At 43.3% G+C, this 24289-nt stretch overlaps 1 protein-coding gene across 2 annotated transcripts in view; it reads right to left on the bottom strand.

Annotated features, from left to right (window-relative positions):
• The window catches only part of CHN2 (chimerin 2), a 287334-nt gene that overhangs the window by 92425 nt on the left and 170620 nt on the right, over positions 1-24289 (bottom strand). For both annotated transcript variants that reach the window (XM_070616121.1, XM_070616122.1), the window contains exons 4-6: positions 17027-17058; positions 12853-12966; positions 10770-11055 (exon numbers count right to left, since the gene is read on the bottom strand). In XM_070616121.1, the coding sequence (XP_070472222.1) occupies positions 10770-11055; positions 12853-12966; positions 17027-17058 (432 nt within the window). The remainder of the gene's footprint in view (positions 1-10769; positions 11056-12852; positions 12967-17026; positions 17059-24289) is intronic.

Below are 24289 nucleotides of genomic sequence, written 5' to 3'. Positions count from 1 at the left end.
CTATAAAGACAGCAGACACCTAAACTCAACACAAACACTCCCATTGCAGAGCTCAAAAAGCTAAATGGGAATTAAGTGACTAACATAACTGAAACATCCCGCAGAGGGTGGCGGGCCCAGGGGCAGCTCATTTAGAGATTCAGACCAAGTTCTCGGGACTCAGTTTCTTGGGCTCCATGTGATGCCGGGAAGGTTTCTGCCACCCAGAGTCTCCTTCTTGTTGAATCTAGCCCAGCAGAAAAAGGGCGAAAGGCCTTCTTTCTGGAACTCATGGTGGAAGTCTATTGGTTTTATTGGCTCTCACGTGACTGCATGCCCACCTTGAACCAACCACAGTGGCCAGAGAACTGTGCCCCTTGCAGCAGCCTTGAATGACAAACCCATCTCCGGGATCAGGGGCCTGGTTTGACTACACAGAAGCACATGAACTGAGAGTGGGAGGGGAGGTGGTTCTGGGTGAATTTCCAGAAGAGGGTGCAAAGGTTCTAGGTGACAAAAATGACAGCTACACTTTGGGGGTGGCGGGGGGGGACCTCCTGATGAGACAGAGAGAAAGATGGTGGAAGGAGAAGCACTAGAGGTGTAAGAAAGAGGCCGACGCCCAGCACTGGCCAAAGGAAGAAAATAAGGGGATTCCCCAAAATTGTGTCTTGTCCCACCAGTGTCCATTTTCACCGTGTCACCTTGAACTTTGGGCCTCAGTTTCTCAACTGTACAGGGAAGGGAGTCAGATCAGGTCGGTGGTTCTTTATTCAGAGTATACATCAGAATTACCTGGAGAGCTCTTTTCAGGTGACGTAGGTCCCGGATCAGTTCTGTTGCCCACTCCCAGTGACAGCCAGCCATGGGGAGAGCTCTGAGGTCAAAGGGCAGACACGGCAGTCTTTGAGGTGGACAGAAGTTCTAGGTGACAGAATCGTTTACTTCTCACAGTCAAAGGTGATAAAAGTGGCATAATAATTCCTTCCAAACACCTCCCTGGAGACGTACAAATGTAACCTTCTCTAAAAGGAGTGCTTTTCATCCATCAAATGTCCACGTCAAATGTTCTCAAGGTGTAATCCACCGATGTTCGGGGGACCCCAAGATCTTTTCAGAGAGTCCATGATGTCAAAACTATTTTTATTAATTGCCTCGTCTACTGATCGACATTACGACTAGCCTTTAAGAAACAACCGTTTGTTAAGTTTTGGACTATCACTAAAAAAAAAAACAAGAGCCCCACCTGGTGGCCGAGTGGTTAATGTTCTGTAGGCTCTCCTTTGGCGGCCCAGGTTCGAGGGTTTGGATCCCAGGCACAGACCTACTCCCCTCACTAGCCATGCTGTGGAGATGTCCCACATACAAAGTAGAGGAAGAGTGGCAGAGATGTTAGCTCAGGGCTGGCATTCCACAAACAAAAAAATAGAGGAAGATAGGCAACGGATGTCGGCTCAGGGTGAATCTTCCTCAGGAAAAAAAATCCATATTTACCTTAAAAGGCTACAAAAACCTTCTTCCTTTCTCCAGCGACATATCTGTATGAGGTCAGAGCTTCCTCCATACTTCAAACAAAACAACATATCATCATAGATCGAATACAGAAGCAGATGTGAGAATCCAGCTGTTATCCATTAAGCCAGACACTGAAGAGATTTACAAAAATGTGAAACCATGCCAATGTTCTCACTCATTTTTTTGGTTTGGAAAACTAGGTTACTTTCCACAAAAATATGTGATTTACACAAACACATAATGGATTTATTACTGTTGTATTTGAAAGAATAAATATTTAAAATTTTTCACAGTTTTACTTTCTAATATTAGAAATAAATTTTTAATTTCTAAACTATATCTAAATATCAATAGATATAACCCCCATAAACAAAAGGTCTTTGGGGACTGGAGTAATTTAAAGAGCGCAAAACGGCCCTGAAGCCAAAAAGTTTGAGCACGTCTGGACCAGAATTCCCATGGATCAGATGATGGAGAGCGTTTTTACATCTAAGGGTCCCAGGCTGGCAGAGCAGCCCCTTGTTTATGAAATAAATGAGCAGGAACTCCAAAACAGGTTCCCCTCCTCCCAGGCATCGCCTAGCCTGATCCGTGCTCTAAAACCTGAGGAAGTGGGGACGATTCAGTGGATTCATTGCTGAAAATGTGTTCTTGCTCATTACTCCCACATCTGTTGTGTGGCCTGTTGAGTCACCAGCACGTAAGTCTCCTCTCGGCCACTAGATGGCACTGCTCGCACAGAAAAATACTTCGGCAAAGGCTGCCTCTCTAGATGAGCTGTTTTCTAGAGATTTTGGATGGGGATGGATAAGGAGGGTTTGGCCCATCTTATTCCTACCCATGCTGAATGTCTTAGGATAAAATTCCTTTTTGTTCCTGTAAAGCTCTAACCTTGAGATCACTGATAGCCAGGAACTGGTAAAAAGAGAAACATTCTGATGAAAGATGAATCCTGCGGACTGAACGACGTGACTCATTTTTAGTTATTTTTCTACAACAGGGGTTCTCAGCTTTAGCTGCACATCAGAATCACCTGGGGCATCTAAAATCAAGATGCCCAGGCCTTATCCCAAGTAGTTAAATGTAACTTTCAGGGGTGTGGCACAGGCGTTGGTACTTTTGAAAACTCCCCAGTAAATTCCAGTGGGCAGCCAAGGTTGAATCAGTCCCATAAACTTCGCCATTAAGAAACCACCAGCTGGCCCCTAAGCAAGAGACACTGATTTTTCCCTGTCCCTTCATTAAATTCTCTTAATCCTGCTACACTTAATTTTTTCCCATCATTTAAATTTTAGCCAATAACGTGGAAAAAGGAGCTAGGAAAAAAGCAGCAAAACAAACCTCTGAACGAAGACAGGTAACCAGAAGCACCTGAGCTTACTATGTAGAAAGTGCTTTCGTGGAGGACTTTTTGTGTGTAAATAGAGGTAGAGAAAGAAGGCCAGAGTCTAAAGTAGGACACAAAAGCCTCGGAAATATAAGAGGCGTTAAAGGAGGCAGAACAGGTGTCCTTAGAAGAAATGCTCCCTCAAGTACCCAATAACCTTTATTTGCCTGTCTGACCTTTCATCTAACCAGGAGTTGAGAACTTCAGAATCGGCTGGGGAACCTTAAAATAGAGACGCCTGCACTCCACCACGGGGACTTTGATTGAATAATCAAGAGGAGCTGAACATGGGTATTTTTTAAAAGCTCCCAGGGTGCTTCTAGCCTACAGTCAGTTTGAGAACCACTGACCTAACCAAATTGCCTATTTTTCAGACTGCATGATAAATCTCACACCATGAGGGGATTCTGATTTAAAATAACGCTCGGTAAAACCTGGTTTCACGAGCAAATGTAATCTAAGTTCAAATCCATTCTTCCCGCATTACATCCCATTCTATTTTATGACTCCGTGTGTGCGAGTAGGAAGATGGATGATCAGAGTCATTACTGTACCTGTCACTTTTACTAGCTAAGTTATGCTCATCTTCATTTTTCCTTGACTCCTGAGAAAAGACTGGTTATGTCAGTCACATATGATTTCCAGGCAACCTCCTGTGGAGCAAATCTTCAGGTTTTCCAGACCCTGTTATACGAACATATCTTTTTCAGCAGCTCGATGCTTTCTACATTAACAATTCAGGCTTTCTCTTTGGCAAATGAATGCAGCACCTCTGCTTGCTGAAGGGCGATGTTGGAATCAACTCTCCCTAATGAAGTCACAAGGCCTCTCCACCCTCCAGGACCACGATCCTTTCCATAATGGCACGGTTGTGGATCCCATCCAGGAAAAGGGCTACCTCATCCTCTTCCATTGATGCCAATTATGGCTTCTGAACCTGGTGAACTTTCCACAGTAATTAGCACAATGCTAACACAGAGAGCAGCCAAAGTGCTCTGCCCAGGTTTTGTTCTGTTCACTCCTTGCATTGGTTATTCCCTGCCACATGCCCTGTTCCCAAATTCATTGTCTGTCCTGCTTTCACCTGTGGTGGGGAGACTAACTGCTATGCACTGTGTCCCCAGCTCCTTTGTTCTCTGGCTCCCAGGTGGGTTTGTCCCACGAGAAGTTTGGGCAAGAGATCAGAGGGTTTGAGGACAGAGAAGTTGGGGTATTTCTTCCCCTGTCCCCTCCCTCTTGGGTGTCAGCAGTTCAGTGGCTGCACCCCTGCTTGACCGTGGGGGCCCTTCTCCTATGGGAACTCCCCTTTTATGCAAGCCCCCCTACCTATGGGAGCTCCTCTTCAGTGGGAGCCCCCTCCTGCAGGAGCCCCTTTCTTGTGGAAGCCCCCTCTCCAGTGGGTGTCCACCTCCTACGGGAGGCCCTCTTCTGCAGAATCCCCTCCTGTGGGAGCCACCACTCTAGCTCTCATCAGACTCCAGTGACCCCAGTACCTTCGGCTAGTCCCTTCAGCCCTGGGGAGGTCATGGCTTCTGCCATTGCCAGCCCCTGGGAAAGATCCCTTGTTAGTCAAATTCTCTTCAAAATCCCGGTGAATGTGTCCTCCACATCCTGCTGGGCCCTGACTGCTGGTTCACCTTCTAGACAGACTGCAATCTGAATTCCTTTTTCACTTTTCAATCATTCTTGTAGGAGTCCTGTAGATAGAACTTGTGTTCCTCAAAGATCCTAACGTTAAAAGAACTTCTAAGTCACAGGTTACTTTAAAGCGTTTTTTTCTATCTAACCCTCCATGACCTCTAGATGCCTTTGAAATACTCCATACTAATGAGCTGGGTGCCTCAGTTTCCTGTTGTGTAAAACAAAGGGACTGCACGAGATGCTCTCCAAGACCCTCCCCTCTAGGCTCTTGCTTCCCATGATGCCACAGTGAGTCAGATGTTAGCCCAGGGGAGGAGGGAGCCTGCAGAGGAAGAAGGCCACGGGAGATGCTGACACACCATCTTGGTGTATCTGAGATGTGAGGTAACCTGTCCCATTTTTAAAGTTATCCATCTGCTGTTCATTCGATAGTGTTTACCCTGCTGAGCCCTTCATGGGCTGGGCTTTAGAGTTGGGAAGTAACCTGAGGAGTGACCTGGGCCTCCAACTGCTCAAATTCTAGGGGAGGAGAAAGGCACCCAAACCAGGGGGTCTCTAACTTGGGTGTGAACTGGAGCCATCTGGAGGCTTGTTCACATGCAGACTGGCAGGTGCCACCCCAGAGTTCCTGGTCTAGGAGCACTGGGGGGATCTGAGAAGGTTCATTTCTAATCACCAGTCTCCCAGGTGATGCTGAAGGTGCTGACCGCCGAGGGCCACACCTTGAGAATCACTGATCTAAACAATTGTCTAAGATGCAGCATGCTGAATTATCGTAAAGATTATATGCAAAATGCTCGAGTAGTTGTGAGATGGGAGCAATTCCTTTGGAGTGTGTGAGGGAGGGTGAGTCCCAGCAGGTTTATTAAAGAGGCTTTGCTGGACTCTAAAGGGTGAACAGGAACCCACAGACCACAAGAGGGGGAAGGCATTTCAGACAGTGGGCGCAGAGGGAGGGGAGGCGGGGGCCACAAGCACATCTGTGGACCACAGGTCAGCGAGGCCCAGCAGTGGGATACAGACTGGGAAAAGCGGGGCCAGACTGAGATGCGTGTTTCTGTCACTTCTTGAGTGCCCCTCACACCCCCTGGCCCACCTTCTCCCCGAGGCATTGCCTTTCTCTCAGGGCAGCCGGACAGCACCTCTTCTCACCATGTGTCTCTCCCCTTCTGCCCGGGATGGCCGGGGAGGACACACCTGACTCTGCATGACAACCTGGTGTGGAGAGACTTAACAGCTCACAAGCACCCCTCAGCCAACAAAGGACAGGAGGTGGTAGATAAACACCCTTTCCTCCTTCAGTTCCTCTTAGGAGCGATTCTACATAGCTCCTCGGAAGGTGCTCAACTCAGTAACGTGCATTTCTACTGGCCTCTCTCCTCATCTGTTCAATCTCCTGACCTCTCCCTCCTGCTCCTGGAATGCCTTCCCAAATTACCGATGCACCAAGCCCCTGTTGCAGACTCTGCTTCCCGGGAGCCTAGGCTCCGACCGGCTGCCCATGTCCTGCTGAAGAAGTTGAGCTTTATCCTGCAGACAAAGCAAATTGGAACGTTTCCAAGATGAGAACAACAACAAGAGCAACACTGAGGAGAAAAGTCACTAAGGGCCACCAGCCATTAGGTGCCATCATGAGATGGGGAGAACCACTGAGAACGAGCTCAACCCACTGCTGAGGCTTCCATGGAGAGTCTTTCCCACCATGGCCACTCCCTCTTGCTCCAGGACAATGGGGGAAAATGTAATATCAGTAGGAGGCAAAGATCTCTGGCAGGCCAGCTGGTTCAGATGGTGGAAACAGTGAAATGAACAATGAAAGGATCACTGTAGATGTAAAGAAAATTATTGCAAAAAGAAAAACAATGGTGGGTTGGGCAGGGTCGGGGGTAGGGGAAAGACGATTCCTCTCTGAAGCAGTTTATCTGTAAAGGAGGATGTCCTAACCAGGCTCAAAGCTCTTCAGTCCAGAAAAGGTCACTCTCCTGGTTTTACAGTAAGGCAAGTCGAATCCAAAGAGGGCTTCCTTGCTGCTGTAGGAAAGCAAGAGAAATCTGGGGACTTAGAAAGGTGGGCTGGAGGGGCACGGAAAATGGAGGGTGGGCTGGGAAAGGCCATGAGGCGGCACAGCTGAGGGTCTATGGGTGGGTGGGGAGCAACACCAGGGAGGAGGTAACAGCCAACACACTTCCAGGGACAGTCACATCACACTCTTTATTTGACGATTTTGTTCCCATGCTATCATTACCCTCTTCTAGCCCCCAACCTTTAGTAAAAGGCTGCTAACCAGAGACTTCTTATTAACCATTCAAGGGAGAAATGAAAGAAAAACACAGCTGTCAAGAGGGGAAGGGGGCCAGCAAGAAGGGATGAGAAAAACAGTGTGGGTCTGGAGGGTTGGACTCTCTCTCTCTCTGCGATACCTTGAGTACAGAATATGTTGTACTCAGAGTTTGCTTTTACATATGTGAATTTAAGACATAATGCATTCTTTTTTACTGCATAATTTTTTTAATAGAACACTGCATTTATCATGGTTCAAAATCCACAGAGTATGAAACAGTAACAGAGAAGAGTGTCCTTCCCACCGCGGCCTCGCAGACACCCCCACCCTTCCCCACAGGCACCCACGATTCCAGCTCTTGTACACTTCAAGGCATGTTGTATGACTTTGCAAGGAAACACATATGTAAAATCTTTTTTTCTGGTTTATCCAAATGAAACCATACTATACTGCACGTTACTTTTTTCATTTAATAACTCCGGGTAATCTTTCCACATCATCTGAGTATTCTCATTCTTTTCTGGTTGCATGACATGCCTTTATGGAGGCACCATAATTCCCCTAAGCAGTCTCCAACTGGTGGGCATTTAGGTTGTTTTCTAACTTTTGCTATTACAGAAAATAGAGAAATGAATGAACAGGCAAGATATTGTGACTTTTTCAATAAAATATTCTTAAATGTGCTTTTATTATATTAAGGGTACAGATGATTTTTCCCCAGTAAAACATAAATGTAAGCTAATTTGGCAAGCCAAATTTATTTAAATGTTTATTTAAAACATTGTTGTCACATATATTTGATTCGGTATGGTATCCTTTACGAGACAGTTTAGTTATTATAGCTAGTAAAAGCAGTGTATTTTCAAAAACAGATCATGTAAATATCGAGCGATTCTTAGCATCGCTCGATTAGGATGGTCGGAACCAACAGTGTTTGCCTAAAGCCATAAGGACAATAAGAACAGAATGAGGCCCAGCAGCTCTGCGGATTCAAGAAGCTCTGAGCTTGGGAAGCCTGGGTTTGATCTGTCACCCTGCCATTGTGACTTTTTCAATAAAAGGTGGACAATGATTCCTGCCCTACGTACCTGGCAAAGGTGTTCTGAGGATAAAATGGGAAATTACTTCCCAAATGGGAAATCTGTTTATGAACCACAAATGTGTGAACCGGCATTAAACCCTGTTGCTACTCTTCTGTTTCTTACAGTGCTGGTTTTGGAGGTCAGCAGATAAATCCATCTACGGAATAAATTCTGAAATAAATTTCATGAAAGAAATTACATTGGGCCTGACCGTTTTAATTAAATGCACCAAGCGGTGGCCCTAATATATTATCATGTTTTTAAAACCAATTAAATAAAGAATCAGAAAGGAAATAGATCGCTATTTGCTACCAACCACAATTTTTTTTTTTTTTTTTGCATCCTCCTCATCTCCCCACCTCATCTACGGTTATTAAAATCAGGTTCACTGCTAACCACTTTGACAGGAAATAAATCTGGAAACCACTCATTCTGATGGGGTAGGTAATATCTTTTTGCCAATTAACACTGTTAAGATTCTTGGATTTACAGGGAACATAGTCTCTCTGGATTCATTCGGAAATGATCAATAAAATAAACGGGCGAACGAAGTTTAAGTACTCTGGAAAATGAAATGCTGGGCTGTCTGGATTTGAGAAATATAGGGAAACCTACCCATTTCACTCATTAAAACCTTCAAGCTAGGCCATTACTGAAGCAGACAGGTACCTCAGGCACTTCTCAGTCAATCCATTCAAGTTCCCACCATCCCTTTTCTAGTCACTGCCTCCATGGCAACAGGCCACTGACCTGCCCTTGAGGGAAATAGAATTTCTGGCAAGACTGAGACTTTTTAATAATTCCACTTGTGAATACGGGTCAGAGAGAAATGGATGGATTCGTACCAAGTTACTTAACAAACCTACTAACAAAATGAGTGACTCCTAGCAAGTGACCAGACCAGGGTGCAGTGTATCCCCTAGGGAAGCCAAAAATTGCATCGTTAGTGCCCAGGACCATCTGTACCAGCGACACCTGTCCATCAAACCCTTCCCTGAGTCTGGACTTCTTCCTTCAACATTTTCTTTATTTACCTTTTTCGAAAAAGGTAAATAAGTGTACTGGGCAGCTCATCGAAGTGATTACTAATCTGATTACTCATTTCCTCCAAAATTCAACTTTAATAAACAAATACAAAGTGATCTACCATAAAGGGCATGTTTTGTTGTGCAAGTTTCCTTATGGGAATATCATCTAGAAATATCAGTTTCTAGTGACCAGACTTCCCTCTCGGGGGAGGACAAGGATCTAGAAACATCAATTCCAATACCTGAGATTTAAACTCTCATCCCAAACACCCAAGAGACACTCCTCCCACTCCCTTCTTTTCCTGGAAACGTTCTGCGTGCAGCCTGCAGTTGTAACAGATTGCCTGTTTGGTGGCACTACTCTCTGATTCAGAAATATAAACATGGCTTCAGAGATTTATTTTACAATTCATCTTCTGATTTGTCACGGCCGGGAAGGTCAGCTTCCAGATTTTCTATTCTAAATTACTTTTGAACAGATTTTGCAAACAGACTAAGGAAAACGGCTTGTGCCTGGACCAGAAAGAACTCCGAAAGTCGGGACTCAAGTCCTCTCTCCCTTTTGTTAAAATGTAAACAATCAGAAATCCCACCATTTCCCAAATCAATTATTTGTAAAGGAACAAACAGGTGCTTTGGAGACATTGGAGTTATAAAAAGAAAATGGCAAATGATTTTTTCATGGGCCAGCTGCTCAAATGATGCGATTCTGGGGAAGGTTCTCGGAGGCTCTAAAACTCAATTAGCAAATCAATTAAGATCATCCCCTGTCTGCCAACAGGAGCGTGCTGTCCCCCTCTGTCCTCCTTCCCATTTCAGTGTTCTCTGGTGCATCCCTGTCACCAAAGCGGAAGCCCAGTCAGTCAACCTGAGGTTCCTGTGCTTTCTGCTAACCCTGGACAACAGGGGGAGGCGGGGGCACCGTTGCGGTTTAATTAAGGATTAGCAGCCACCAGAAGGAGCGGTGGCCCGCTTATTTACATGGTCCCAGTCTAAGTTTGCCTTAGAAGCTGGGCTCAGCACAGACTCAGTGGGGGCTGCCTGGTGTGGCTGACTGTCACTTTCTTTCAGTGGAAAACAGATAGGACCAGGCAAAACAGATGGTTCCTAAAGGGGCACATCCAAAAAATCTGCTAGCACACTGTGGCAGTGTCTTCCAAATAAACAGCAATTTACTGGAGAGGAAAATCAGATCTTCCCCGCCACATCCTGCCACGGCCCATCCAGCCTGAACATCACCCACTTAGGAGCTTCTCATCCTCAGTGAGGCATAATTACTCTTCCTTTGGGGCAAAGGACAGCCTGTCTTTCCCAGCCTCCCGGAGATAGCCATCATCACCGATAATGCTCCCATCTCTGTCAGTCAAGTCTGTTATCTCCGTAAGACCACCTTCAAGAGACGGCTGACCCGCGGATCACATATGGTCACCCGGTCCCAAGAGAAGCAAATACACATACCATGTATTTGGCGAGCTGGGTGGAACTTAAAGATGGAGCCAGTAACACCTCCAATGGCAACTAAAAACACGTGACTTTTTCCATCGTAAAACATTAATGACGTTTTTCTTTTCTTTCAAACTCCAAATAAACTCACAGACGATTATTTGTGGAAGTCCTGGCTCTGACTGTAAGTTTGGACAAATCACTAAACATTTCTGAGCTTGTTTCCTCACCTGTGAAATGAAGGGGTTGAACTGGAAGATTTCCAGGGTCCCTTTTAGCACTAAAATTCTACAGTTCTTTGGGTGGGGGTGGGTCTCCTCCAACATTTTGTCAAATCACATATGTAATTGATCACCCGGCTTTTCAGCATAGATTACAAATAGAGAGACTGTTTCCATTAGCCCGTAACTTACCTTTTCAACCGCTGTGTGTTCTTCATTTGTGACGTTCGTTTTCCTTGACTCGTTTTTAGACCTGCTTAGCCTTCTGGATACTTTTTCTCTCAGTAAAGTGGCATATCCAATGTGTTCATAAATGGGGTTCGTTGTCATTTTGGAAATGTATTCCGAAGCTTTTGTTTCTATGTACAGTGTTATCAAGCCATCTGTGACCAGATCATGAATCGATTCAAACCTCTTCTCTCCCACAAAGTGTTTTCCATCGTAGAAGAGCCTGTAGTTTAAGGTCTGGTTTCCAAACCTGTCCACGAGAGAATGAGAGATCACAACAGTGTTGAAATAAGACCAGTGAATGCCAGCAGCAGCTAAGATTTTTGAGCATGTACTGTATGCCAGGCACGGGGCTAAGCACTTAACATGATTTTCCCCATTTAGTTATCTTAGAGATCCTTTGAGACAGGTACAAGTATTATCCCTGATTGACAGCTGAGGAAACAGAGACTTGAAGAGATTGAGTACCCGCTGGATGCTACATCCCTGGGAAGAAGCAGAGGTGGGATTAATGCCAGGCAGTCATATGGTGTCATTTGATCCTAGAAATCACTAAGGCCATTGGGTCCTCATCGTTCTCATTTGTAAAAGTCAGAGGGTAGCGTCTCATTTACAAATATCTTACTTATAAACTTCCTTAATGGGAACTAGCCACGCCCCTCCACCCCCCTCCCCTGTACTGGGCAATTCCCTCTGCAAAGGAAGCTACCACCACTGGCCCTGATGTCCCGTTATTATTACATCTTTGACCACTACCAGTAGAGCACTTCATACCTCCCACCCCAGTTAGTCCAGCAGAAGGGAAACGAGGGGAGCTGTGCGAAGCTCCCTGCTTGAGTCTCCAGCACCAGGATCCCAGCACTCTAACCTATAGGGTCCTCCCCCTTTAGCGCTGGCTATCCCTGCCTGGCCTTGGTCCTATATCTCGCAGCCCTTGCTTGGTTTCCCCCCGGGACTGCCAGCTCCTGCTGCTGGGGTGCTGGGAGGATAGAAAACTACTTTGCATCCCCAGACCACTTGCTAGCTTTTGAAGTACTTCCACATAGGCATCATTTAAGACATATGCTAGCCACCCCCAGTTGCATCTTGCATCTTTTTACAGACACAATATTGAGATGGTGCATTGAACACGTCTTTGTGGGCTGGCCTAGGAAATGCTTCCATTGATACCATTCTTTCTATGGAGAAAGTTCTTCCCAATTCCAAAGAGTTCCCGAAATGAATTACTGGAAGACAATCCCATTCTGAAATTGGATATCTTCCCTGAGCCTTATAGGATTGTTGTGAGGATCAAATGACAAAATGTTTGCTCAAGGTTAGGAAAGTGCGGTAAACGCAATGCCCGTCAGGTGCTGTGATTTCCAGTACTTGTGACTTTGGGGTAAAAGCCTTGTGAAAATTATGCTCTGATGGCTTGCTGGCATGGAGCATCACGGCCACCATTGGGAGTTCCTTGAGTCAACACGATCCCTGAGGGAACCTCCTGGACAAACCGCACAACCGTCCAGGCACACACACACAACGTGAGGGGAAGATGTTTGACAAGGGCTGCAGGCGACCAACTGAGGCAGAGGCGCTTCTCCCTCAGCTCTCCCTCTCCCTCAGTGTTTCAGGCAGGTTTGGGAGCACTAACTTTGCAGATAATTCTCCAGTGTATACTGTGTGTACAGTGTGTACTGTGTGTACTGTGTACACATAAACAGAGCCTCAGCATCCATCTCGCTGATAACATCTGTGGCCTAGGAAATGTGTAGCCTCTAATAGGCTGCTGGTGCTTTGTAAACAGAGAGAAAATAAAAATGAGGAGGGGGAATGGGGAAGGGCTGTTCAATGGGTTCAGAGTTTCTGTTCGGAATGATGAAAAAGTTCTGGAAATGGATAGTGGAGATGGTTGCACAACATTGAGACGGTACTTAATGCCACTGAGCTGTACATTTAAAAACGGTTCAAATTTTATGTTATGTATATTTACTGCAATAAAAACATGGGAAAAAATGAGTCAAGTCACTTGTCAGGCAATTGCAACAACAGCTGAAATCAAGCTCACCTCAGAGCTAACGTGTAGCATCCTGGCTGGCGCTGGCTTTCTCTAAGGATGTAGGCACCCTCCACGCCTCCAAGAAGCTCATCTGCCTGCTCCCGGGAGATGATCCCATGAAATCTGAGGAAAGACAAGACCATCTTTGTTCTGAACAAGCCACATACAAAGTATGGACCACAAAGAGCTGGCTAAAAAAAGATGGCGGGGCCACCGAGAATCTACAGGCCCCCAGTTGGATGAAGAGGGGAGGGACCAGTGTACATCTTCAAGATGGACCTGGCCTCACCTCTCAGCACGCACCCAAACAGATAACAAGCATTCAACTAGGCGACACAAAACGAAGAACACCCAGTCCACCTGGTTTTTGCTATTGTCTTTGCTGGCAAGCTGAAAATCAAGGTCGAAACAAAAAGCCAGGTGATGGCTCCTCTTTTAACCATGGGGAATAACAAAAGAGCAATTACCAATTTAGTTCTCTGCTCAAACGCAGACAACTATGTATTATCTTGATTGCAAATGAATATTTATTGATTATCAACTTGCTTCCTTCAGGTGTGAGGTGGTGTTAATTTTCGAGGCTCATTCCCTGGAAAGAATAGCCAGCGCTAATCAACATTCTTCCATTTCTTTAAATTTTGAGAGCAATTGCTTAGGGGTAAGTTTGAAAAATGCACCTATTTTTCTTTTGTAAAGATAACGTTATTTCTTTTTCTGCAATTTAAAAAGTAATGCACATGCACGTAGAAAATGCAGTATATCCAGAGGGTTACAGGCTTGGACGACGACTGCCTTGCTCTGGAGGGGATGTCTGAGGCCTAGAGAGTGGACAGTGACTCCAGGGAAGAAGAGAGCAGGCAGGAGTTGGGGGCAGGCCACCGGCCCCTTTCCCTGTTCCCTTTAAGCAAAGACACCTGCTCACTTCTGTTATTGGAGATTCGATCAATCTGTGTTTTAGCGGAAGGTGGGAGCTGGGTTGGGGGTGAGGCCAGTGCTGAGGGACTCCAGGTTCCTAGAAGAGGGAACAACACCCTCTTTCTGGAATTACACAATCATGGAGAACTTTGAGGAAGGAATTGGAGAAGAAATTTTCTGGAAAATTCTTCTTTTACCTTCCTGGAAGGGGGAGGGGAGAGAGGGAAGTCACTAGACAACACGTTTTTTCCCCCCCTCAGGAATGCAAAGATTAAGTTAGAGGACAAATGTAGCAGGATAATATTTTGAAGATGAAGATTTTGTCCTAGGGGAGTGAGGCAGAAGAAGCTGTGGCTTAGAGTTCCACAATCGACTCTCTAAACTCTAAAGCAGTGCGAGCTCGGGAGAAAGGGGTTTTCTGGCCTCCCAAGTTTCAGTTTCAAGTCTCGAGAGCCAGTGCCTGGAGGTCTTGGAGCAGCGCTTTTCTAGAGGCTGTGACGTAAGAGCAACGCTCCTGCCCAAAAAGAGACCAGCGTTCCCAGCTCTTACAGGAGGCGGATTTTGCCAGAGCCCAGGCTCAGTGAGTCTAAGTGGGCCCCACACAGCATGAATGGGACTGGAACTGGTGCACCCATTAATGGGGATCCCGGAGACTGGAACTGGTGGATCCGTTTATAGGAATCCTGGAGCTGGAGCAGGCATGTTTGGGGATTTGACTGGGAGTGTGGCCACTGGACCCTGTGAGCCTTCTGGGGAAGTCTCCTATGTGGCATGAGCTGGGGCCAGAGAGGGCTGGACGGATGGCCTGGGCAAAGAGACCAGATACCGAGCCAGTGGGAGTGTGTGTGTGAGAGTGTGGGTGTGTGCGTATATGTGTGTGTGTGTGTGTGGTGGGAGGGGCATGGTGGGGGATAGAAGGGATGGGGGGCATCAGAAAGTTTCCCACACATTGGAGTCAGAAAGGACAAAGGTGGTGCCGCAAGAGTTATGAGGCTGGGATGTCCAGGGCGCAGCCCAACTGTGGGCCAGGGCAGGGCAGGAGGTGACCACAGCAGGACAAGGCACCTACAGAGGAGGGCACAGGGCCTGACACCCCTGCCCCAGGTCACTCTTGGGGGAGGATAAATATCCCAAACAGACAATTAACCCAAAAGTGGCTAAGTTTTAACTCCCTTGAATTGACAAGTTTGAGTGATGGCCAGCAGCAGACATAGAGTGTCAAGAACTAAGTTAAATTTAATTGTTCAGAAAAAGAAATTATGGGCTGGCCTGGTGGTATAGTGGTTAAGTTTACAGGCTCTGCTTTGGCAGTCGGGAGTTCATGGGTTTGGATCCCAGGCGTGGACCTATACACTGCTCCTCAAGCCATGCTGTGGCAGCATCCCACAGACAAAATAGAGGAAGACTGGCACAGATGTTAGCTCAGGGACATTCTTTCTCACCAAAAAAACAAAAAACCCAAAACAAACAAAAAAAACAAAAAAAGAAAGTTACAATTTTGTCAATCTGAATACCCAATCTGTGGCTCATAGTTTATGCAGGGATTTATAAACATCCATGGTGTGTATGTCTCATGATCCCAACTTTGTAAAAAGAAAGCATGTGCAGAGACTGGAAGGAAAGAGACGAAGAGAAAAAGTTAACAATGTCCTCTTTCATGGTGGGGCTGTGGGTCTTTTCTACCTTCTATATTCCTCTATTTTCTAATGTTCCCAAATTAGCAAATATTAATTTGTTAACTTTTTAAGAACAAAAGTAATATCCACGCACACTGGGAAAATTCAAAAGTTAAAAGACACAAAAGAATTAAAAATGTAAATAGTACAGAAGTAAAAATTCTCTTTCCCTAAAGCTATCCATTGTCAGCAGTTTCTTATGACTCCTTGTAGAAAAAAATATGCATGTATGTTTCCTGGGTAGAGCATATATTACTTTCGAATGGAACAAAAGGTCTTTCATTGTTAAAAAAGAAAAGGAAACATGGATGGAATCTGATGTTTCTAAGCTAATTTCCCTATAAATACAAAATGTTTCTTTTCTGTGGTTAAGAAAATATTTCCTTGGTCTCCTCTCACTATATTATGTGGGTTTGGGATTGTAGAATGAGAACTAGAAGGTTACTCAGCAAAATTTTTATGCAAAAAAGAAAATGCACAATAAATTGAGTTCCTTTTGGAATTCATGTACAAAAGTGTTCCATTGGAAAAGTATATGACAGGTTTTTGTTCAATTTTTTTTAATTAATTGTGCTCTCTGTGAGCAAAATACAAATCAAATTGCAAAAAAAAGTCAGACTACAACGAAGTTAGATGTTAGGGACATGGGGATGGATGAGAGAGGAGGCTGGCGCTCCAGGCAGGTCTTCCAGAGGCCCCCGCTGAATTCCCAAGGCCGGGTAGGAAGGTTCAGAAAGGCAGCCGGTGCAGTTAGGAAATGGCTGCCGGGCTGGGACAAATAAGAGGGTCATTTATCACGAAGATGAGGCTCTGATGGGTAAGGGAACAGGCGAAGAAATTGGACTTGAAAGAGACTTTGCCTCATAACATAACGCCTCCAGGTTGGATGTGGGAGGAAAAGCGATTTGTGCATCTGCCCTGCTGGGGGTTACTCGGCCTGCCCTCTGTAAGCTGTTCTCCACGCCAAAGCCCGAGACTGCAAATGATGTTTATGGTAATACATATTTGCTTTGCGTAGGTTTCTGAGAGAGTGAAATAAAACAAGAGTTGAAATTAAGACGAAAATGGGGGGAAATAATAATTACGGTATTGAGGCAATTTGGCTCATATAGCCAAGTCCAGAGAAATTATCATTTTGGTTTTATGAGACTACAGGGAAATGGGATGGCTTTCCTGAGTGTTGCATTTACTGAGGTGCATGAAAGTAAGGAATTCAGCTACAGTTCACCATCTTTGACACCCTAAATGTTTATATACTATCGAGGGAGAAAGTGAAATAAAATACGAATAGAGCCTCAATTGTGGAAAATGCTGCCTTATGTTTCAAATACTGGCCAGGCACTCAGTGGCTGCTTTTGCGGAGAGAACTGTAGCGGGAGATACTCTCCCTCCCACGTTACCGGAAGCCAAGCCCCTGAGTTTTATAAAGAAAATTCAATACAAAGGGATCTGATTGCATTTATCCTTATTATGAAGCTCTTGCACAATGGACATTTGATGAAGCCCATATATTAGAAGATTTTTAATATTTAAATAACATACAAAGTGACTACTTATTACATTATTAAAACAAAGAATAGCATAATACATACTCTCTTCCATAATATTTTGGTCTGTTTTCCACCTATATTAAAAAGAAGAAAAATATTAATAATGCATTTGAATTCAAATCAGATAGATAAAAATGCTATTCAAATAAACACAGATAGAGTCCTGGTAGTAATTTTATTACAGTTTTTACTCCCCAAATCAGAGATCCATGAAACTCTGGAGTTAACCAACACATTCCACTATCTCAGGTAGGAATTATATAGACTCACCGTATTTCTCTAATAATTAGGTTCACTCCCCACCCAAACTCAATCATCCAATAAAAGAATTTTCCAAGGAAACAAAGTGATGCTTATTTTAATGTTAAGAAACTTACAAAGATATTGCAAAGCTTCATCCTGAAGGATAAAATGAATATTTTTAGCATGAATAAAACATAAGCATTTATTTCAATCTTCATCTAATTGTTTCATCATGTATATAACAAAAATTAGGACTGCACCTGGATTAAAAAAATAAGTTTAATTTGTTCTCTTTCCAGATAAAGTCAGTAACCTAACGTTCATGTTTGTTTCAACAAATGGCTAATGGGCTGAAATTCACTTGACCCCAGAGGCACAAGATGTAGAGGACAAGATTCATGACTTGACTAAAAATCACAAGCATTCCAGAAAAGATTTTTCAATCACACAGCTTGAGCCTTGGGGTTATCACATCGGATTTTTATCACCAATGTATGGTAATCCAGTTTCATAAGAACTTCGTTTCCTTATGTTCATGGTGTTGGAGTTGGTGAGAAATTAACATGAATTGTCATGTTCAGCTTTTGTTCCTCTAGTCTAACTCCAGGGATACTGAAAATACAGTAGAGCCACATGAAGTTATGGATTTTCACTGATGGCCATGACAGCAAGTTTATGTTGATTTACTGGAGTAGAATATGAGCCCGGCAGCTATTTCACTTACGGTCATTCTGTCTACAGTCAAATGGGCAGTTTTCTCTGCAGGGCTCACAGATAAGCACAGTGGTGGGACGTCAAGGTACTGGGCAGATTCCTGGCCCACCTCCACCCTCCAAAGGATGCATGGGATCTATGTGGGCAGTAGGGAGCTATGGGCTAGAGGAAAAAGTTCAGAGAGGGGGAGCCAGGGATCTGAGGACCACAATCGCAAGCCTGCCTTGAGCAAGCCTAGCTGGCATAAAACTAATCATCAAGACACCTCTAAATATGTGTTCACTCTTCTGTGCATTTTATACTTGAAAAGCACTGAACCAAGACAGGGCATTCATAACTCTTAATCTTCAAGGTTTGGAGCCTGCTCAGTGTCATTTACCAAGGAAGATCTAAATAATCTCATTAATAGAAGCACAAAGTGTGTAAAAAGGCACCTTGTTATCTGATGTGTACCATTACTCTACATGCTGGAAAGCTTTTTAATATGACTTGAACATTTTGTCATTTATATAATTCTATTGGCTTTCAGAGTTCTTTCTTACTTTTATGATACTGTAGATATGTGACTGCGAAACCAATATGCCATAGAAGAAATTTAGAACTAGAAAAGGCCAATGGAAGTAGACAGTATATAATGGGCAAGATATCTCTCCATTCTTTGAGAGTCATTATACCAAATTTTGAAATGATTCCCTATATCCAAAGACAATTTTTTTCCCATCTTTTTGACTGCCATAACACACATTTGAAAATCTGGGTGTGGCTCCCAACCCCGTTCCCTTCCTCTATCTTGTTATCTCCCCAAAAGGGAAGAGTGATTCATCTAACTTCCCAGATGGCCAGCATGGTAGATGGAGCCTACTACTAACGCCTGGCACACAGGTAAGTAGTTAAGGAATGTTGAATTTAATTGACTGTTAAGAAGACAGCAAACTGCTTTCAGTTCATCAATCAATCATAAAAATATATGGCACGCTTATGATGTTCAGGGCTCTGTGCTCAGCCTTGTCATTGCTTATCAAGTAAGGACCTCACAGGGGTGAGAGGCAGGGTATAAGGAGTCTTCTGCAATTGCAGCAGGAGGAACACTTGAGAACTCTAACACAGTCCCCCAAATAGGGAAGTCAGCATTTATCGTGCCTTGTGGGATACCAAATAAGATCCTGCCTAGGGGACAGTTTGATCCAATTGAGGGACAAATCCACAAATGAAAACCAACTAGAAAATAAAACAAGAGTACTGAACTGTGTGGGACAGATCACTCATGGAACAGGGCCAGGGAATAGGTCCCAAATAGTGCACAAAACGTATACTAAATATTATTCTTTATTTATCTGAAATTCAAATTTAACTAGGCATCCTGTTTTTATTTCTCTTTTTTGATTACCCTACCTAGAGGGAGAGGAAAGGTGGCAGTAAGAGAAAATGAAGACAGAGGATGTGGTTGTCCATCTAGTTACCGCTCCCATTGGTTGGGGGCTGTTTTGATAGCAATCTGATTCAGTCTCTCGTCTCTTTGTTGTCTCTGTAGCTCTTAAAGAAAATATAGCTGTCCTTGTTAATGCTAAAGAGAGAGAGAGTGGCTGGGATAGAAAAAACAAATAACCTCTTCCTTTTCCTAAACTTTTTGCTCACAGGAGTCTAAACATAGTCTCTCTCTCCACATTTCACTAAGCTTTTAGCCAGTCGAGAGCTTAATTTAAGTTAAATGACCCTAGAAAAATCATAGATCATCCACATTTTTTTCAAGGTGGATAATACTGAATCCTCAAATTCAGACAAAATGCAGTAGACTGGGTGTCAGGCTCTTAGGGACAAGGAACTTGACCAGAGGGATGAGTAACCCCAACACTGTGACCTAATAATGCCTTAAGGATGCCTGACTCAGTCCCCAGGTGTGGCTTCATGTCAGCCACCGATGGAATCAGGACCCGCCTGTGAAATGTGGATTTGTTTTATTAAGCTCTAGCACTTAATTTCAGTTTACAATTGTATGAGATTCTCCTCAGTGAATGAGACAGAGGACAGTTGATAAAGAAAAAGCAAGGCAGCTCAGAAGTTCTTCTTGCATTCTCACGGAGAATTGTTTGTTAAAATCAAGCACTTGATCAAAAGATGGAGGGCTAATTTAGGTGGTCATGTGGATTCAGGAAGGGACAAAAACGTAACACATCCCAACACGAAGGAAGGTTGGTTCTGGAGCTTCCCTGCCACTGGGACGATCCTAAGAGAACAGCTGGAGTCGGACAACCCGTCACTTTGGTGAAACTGGTCATTGCAGGTATGACTAACACAAATTGTATCTGCAATGCCCGCCCTTGGGATTTAGTGCTCCAATTCCAAGAAGTGAATGAAGCCCACGCTTTTTAAGGAAAAGAAAAATATCTAATAATTTGTAGACATACTACTGGATCCTCCAAGACTGGATCCTTGAATGGTCTCGCTGGTTCAGAAAGGAATACCTCTCTTTACAGAATACCAGGCAGGAGACCAGCGAACAGGCTAACACATGAGAGGCGTCCTCCGAGAGGCACAGGCGAATTACGTGTATTTGGTGTGACCATGCAGAGTGGTGGCTGATTCTTTTATATAATATAATTAAACATTTTATTCTAAATAATCATCATTGACAGGAGAATAGTCCCCCAAGGTGGGCAATACATGCCATTGATCATAACACTTTTGGAATTCTTCTTTTGGAACTGCCTTAAGGCTTTCTAAACTCTTTCCCTTGGATATCCTTACAGCTGCATTTCTCAAAGTGTGGTCTGGTCATTCAAAACAGAAACTTCAGGATACTTGTAAAGATTACAGATTTCTGATTCTTACCTCAGACCCACTGAACCAGAATTACCAGGGACGGGATTGCAGTGTGTTATCTAATCAAGCCCCCTAGATGACATTGAAGCATACACTCAAGTTTCAGAATCAGTGGTATATAGAAACATCATGTTGTTTTTTGAGAATGGATTCGAGAGTGCATGTTGCTTTGGCAAACAAGCAGAAGTTATTCAGAGCCAAATTCAGTAAATAGAGTAAGTGATCCAACTAGGAAACACATTTGAGACAAAAATGAGGCATGATCCTAAGATAACATGATTTGCACTGTGTCTTGTTCTGAAGGTATTATAGAAGAGACACTCCCAACATGCTCTGAGCAATGGACACTTGGTAGAAATAACAGCACAGCTTCACAAGATGACTGACTGGAAAGGGACCACACTCAAGTAATGCATGTGTTAAAATCCATTTCATGACCTTAGAGTCACATCTCAAATATAATTATTGCCAGTACTGTGACTACCGAAGATGGTTCTAGTCCTGTCCACACGATCCATGCACTGTGTTCCTATATGTGTGCAGCCAAGGCAAATGTTATGGCTTCCCACCTAATGGCCCCTTCACCCCATACTCATCCTATGCTCCAATCAAACTGAATTACTTGCAGTTCCATAATGTACCCTCTCCAATATGTCCATCGTTTTTCATAGGTTCTTATTTTAAGGTCCTGAACTCTCTTTTAATAAAATAGAGGTAGATCATGTGATGGCTGAAAGGGCGGGCCTAGACTCAGGCTGCCTGGCTTTGAGGCCAGATCTGTGTATCCTATCCATAAGCAAGTACTAATCTCTCTGTTCTTCCACTTCCTTATCTTTAAAATGAGGATGATAATAAAAGTACCTGCCTCATTGAGTTACTGTAATAATTAAATGAGTAAATACATGTAACATGCTTGTAATAGTGCCTGGAGCACAGAGAGATTCAATGAATTTTAGCTAGCACCAGTATCCAAAAATGGCTTCTTCTTTATAGAGGAAAAGTTAGGCCCATTCTTTTTTGTGCTTTAAGAGCTCCTTTTATATATCTCTGTTAGAAAGCTTACCATCCTACCATATTTTAAATATTTACTTGCCCATTTCTTCTCTGACTTCTCTGAGAGCTTTTCGAAGCAGCAATTTTTGTCTTCATCATCATTATATTCCCAGGATTTTGTCCAATGTCTGGCACAGAGTGAATGCAGGCCCTCATTATTTGAATATAATCCATTCCTTAAAATGTGTGTGGTAGCAAAGTTTCAAATAGAAAGAGCCTATATTCCATTATTTTTAAGCAGAAAAAAATAATAATTTATTCTTAGAGCATCCAAAAATATCAATTTCCCAAATACTACTAAAATGCTTTTAAATAACTATATAACAAGCTGATGAGAATTTCTACATAATATAAAATATTTAAACATCAATTACACAATTGTTTCACACTTGGTGGAGTGATTGATAGGTATGTTTGTGTGCAGTCCACAGCTGAATGGAAGAGGAATTTCATTACCCTTCTACAATGAGCATTCACTATAATAAAAATAAACAATGAAATAATATTGCCAAAGATTTGAAAAGATACTTTCTAAGTCGGACCTGAGTTGGTAGGGCCCCTAGGTATCTAGCCTGAAAAAATACTGAGGGGCTAAACTCACAGGGGAAACATGGGGGGAAATTATGGATATAATGTGCAATACATTTAAACATGAGGCCAGTCAGGAGGGCAATGAGATATGAGAGAAGCCCTCCTTCCATCTTCCAGCAGCCCTGCTACTCAAAGTGTGATCCGGGGACCAGCAGCATTGGCACTACCTTGGAGCTTGTTAGAAATGCAGAATTTGCATTTCTAAGGGGAATGACATATACATTAAAGTTTGAGAAGCTGTCACATACACGAGAACTTGGTATAGCAGGTTTTTAACTGGGAGAATGATTTTGGCTCAAACTTTCCACAAGTTGTTACAGCAAATATTCGGATAGGGAGCGTTCAGAGAGCAAAGGGTACGTGTGCTCATGAAATGCTTGCAGAATGAGGCAAAGACGATGACCGCAGAGCCCCGCTGCCAATTCAATTGCCATGTGACCCTGAGTAGGTTAATAAACTTCTTTGCTTCTCATTTTTCTCAATTTTCAATAAAACGGGAGTTATAAAAATGTACTATTTTAATAAGGTTGTTTCAAAGATTAGATGAGATAATGCACATAAAAAAACTGTGGGGCATGGAACATTGTGGTAATATGTTCACATTTAGTGAGTGGCTACTCTGTGCCAGGAGCTGTCTGGAGGGGTTCACCTCATTTAAGCCTCCAAACAACCCAATGAGGTAAGTGAGGGGTGTTATTTTACAGAAAGCCACTAAATAACCAGCTTGAATCACAGAGCTAGTAAGTGGCTTAGGACCCAGCACACATGCCTTCAACTAATGCGCTTCCTAGTTTCTCCAGAGTAGATACCAAACAACATTGATGCCTTCATTGGCTATCAAAATTCTACAGTTTTGTTAAACATTAGATTATCTGAATTGTCCTTGATTTTTCTTTGCCAGAACTGAAGACCTTAAAATTTCTGTGGAATGAACTGGAGTCTGTCAGTGAGTTAATAATGAGAACTTGGGATAAATTTTCCTAAGGTGGTGATATTTTGGGTCTCTCAACTATTTCTCTGTAATTTAGAATTATACGTATTCCTAGCTACCTGGTTTATTGTCCAGTTTCTTCTTCTAATTTTAAGGAAGAGTTCGCAGCATTTTGCAAAGCTTGAAAGAACAGTAGGGTGACAGCTGCATGGTGAGACACAGGAAGCATAATCCTTAAACGAGTTTGCTTTATAGTCAGATCACCATTGCCTAGATAAACACAAGTTCTTTTATATTCAACACAAAGACATTTAAAGAATATTGTGAGTCCTCTATAAACAAGGTTTCCAATTATTGAAAAAACAAAGCTTTTATAATCCCTCAGCAGCTGGTGCATGTTAAGTTTTTACTTAATAGAAATAATTTAAAAACCCAATTTAGCAACCTACACAGGGCAGCTAGACTGCGGGATTTTCTGAGATATGGATCGAATGCGGGAGAAAAGGCTTTTGATGGGGGATTCATCTTGTTGATACTGCGGAAACTTCATCCAGAAAAAAATAAATATGGATAATTCCCTTCTAATTAGAAATCAAGGATTTCTATTGAAAGGGAAAGAAATAAAATGCAAGTCCTGAAATGTACATTCTAGTAGCCAAAGTGCATGGTACAGAATGAAAACTGAGCAAACTTTAAACCTCCTATTTCTTTTCACCTAGAATCTAAGGCCTTATTTTTCTTCCTGGCATTACTTTAATGCTTTTAGAATTCTGATGGGGCGCTGACGAGGTGAATTCCTTCATGTCTTGATTAGGATGTATTATAAAAAATCTCCTGGCCAGTCTTTCTGTAATAAACCTCTTTTAAAAGTTACCAATGACTTTGCAAAGTTCTGTAAATACTTCTCCGGGCACTTTAGTGACCTGGGGTGAACATTCTGCTGACTTATAGAT

Source organism: Equus przewalskii, chromosome 4, assembly GCF_037783145.1.
Source record: "Equus przewalskii isolate Varuska chromosome 4, EquPr2, whole genome shotgun sequence".
In the NCBI taxonomy this organism is placed as follows: domain Eukaryota; kingdom Metazoa; phylum Chordata; class Mammalia; order Perissodactyla; family Equidae; genus Equus; species Equus przewalskii.
Note: the sequence above shows the minus strand (reverse complement) of the source record. Positions and strands in the feature narration are given on the sequence as shown.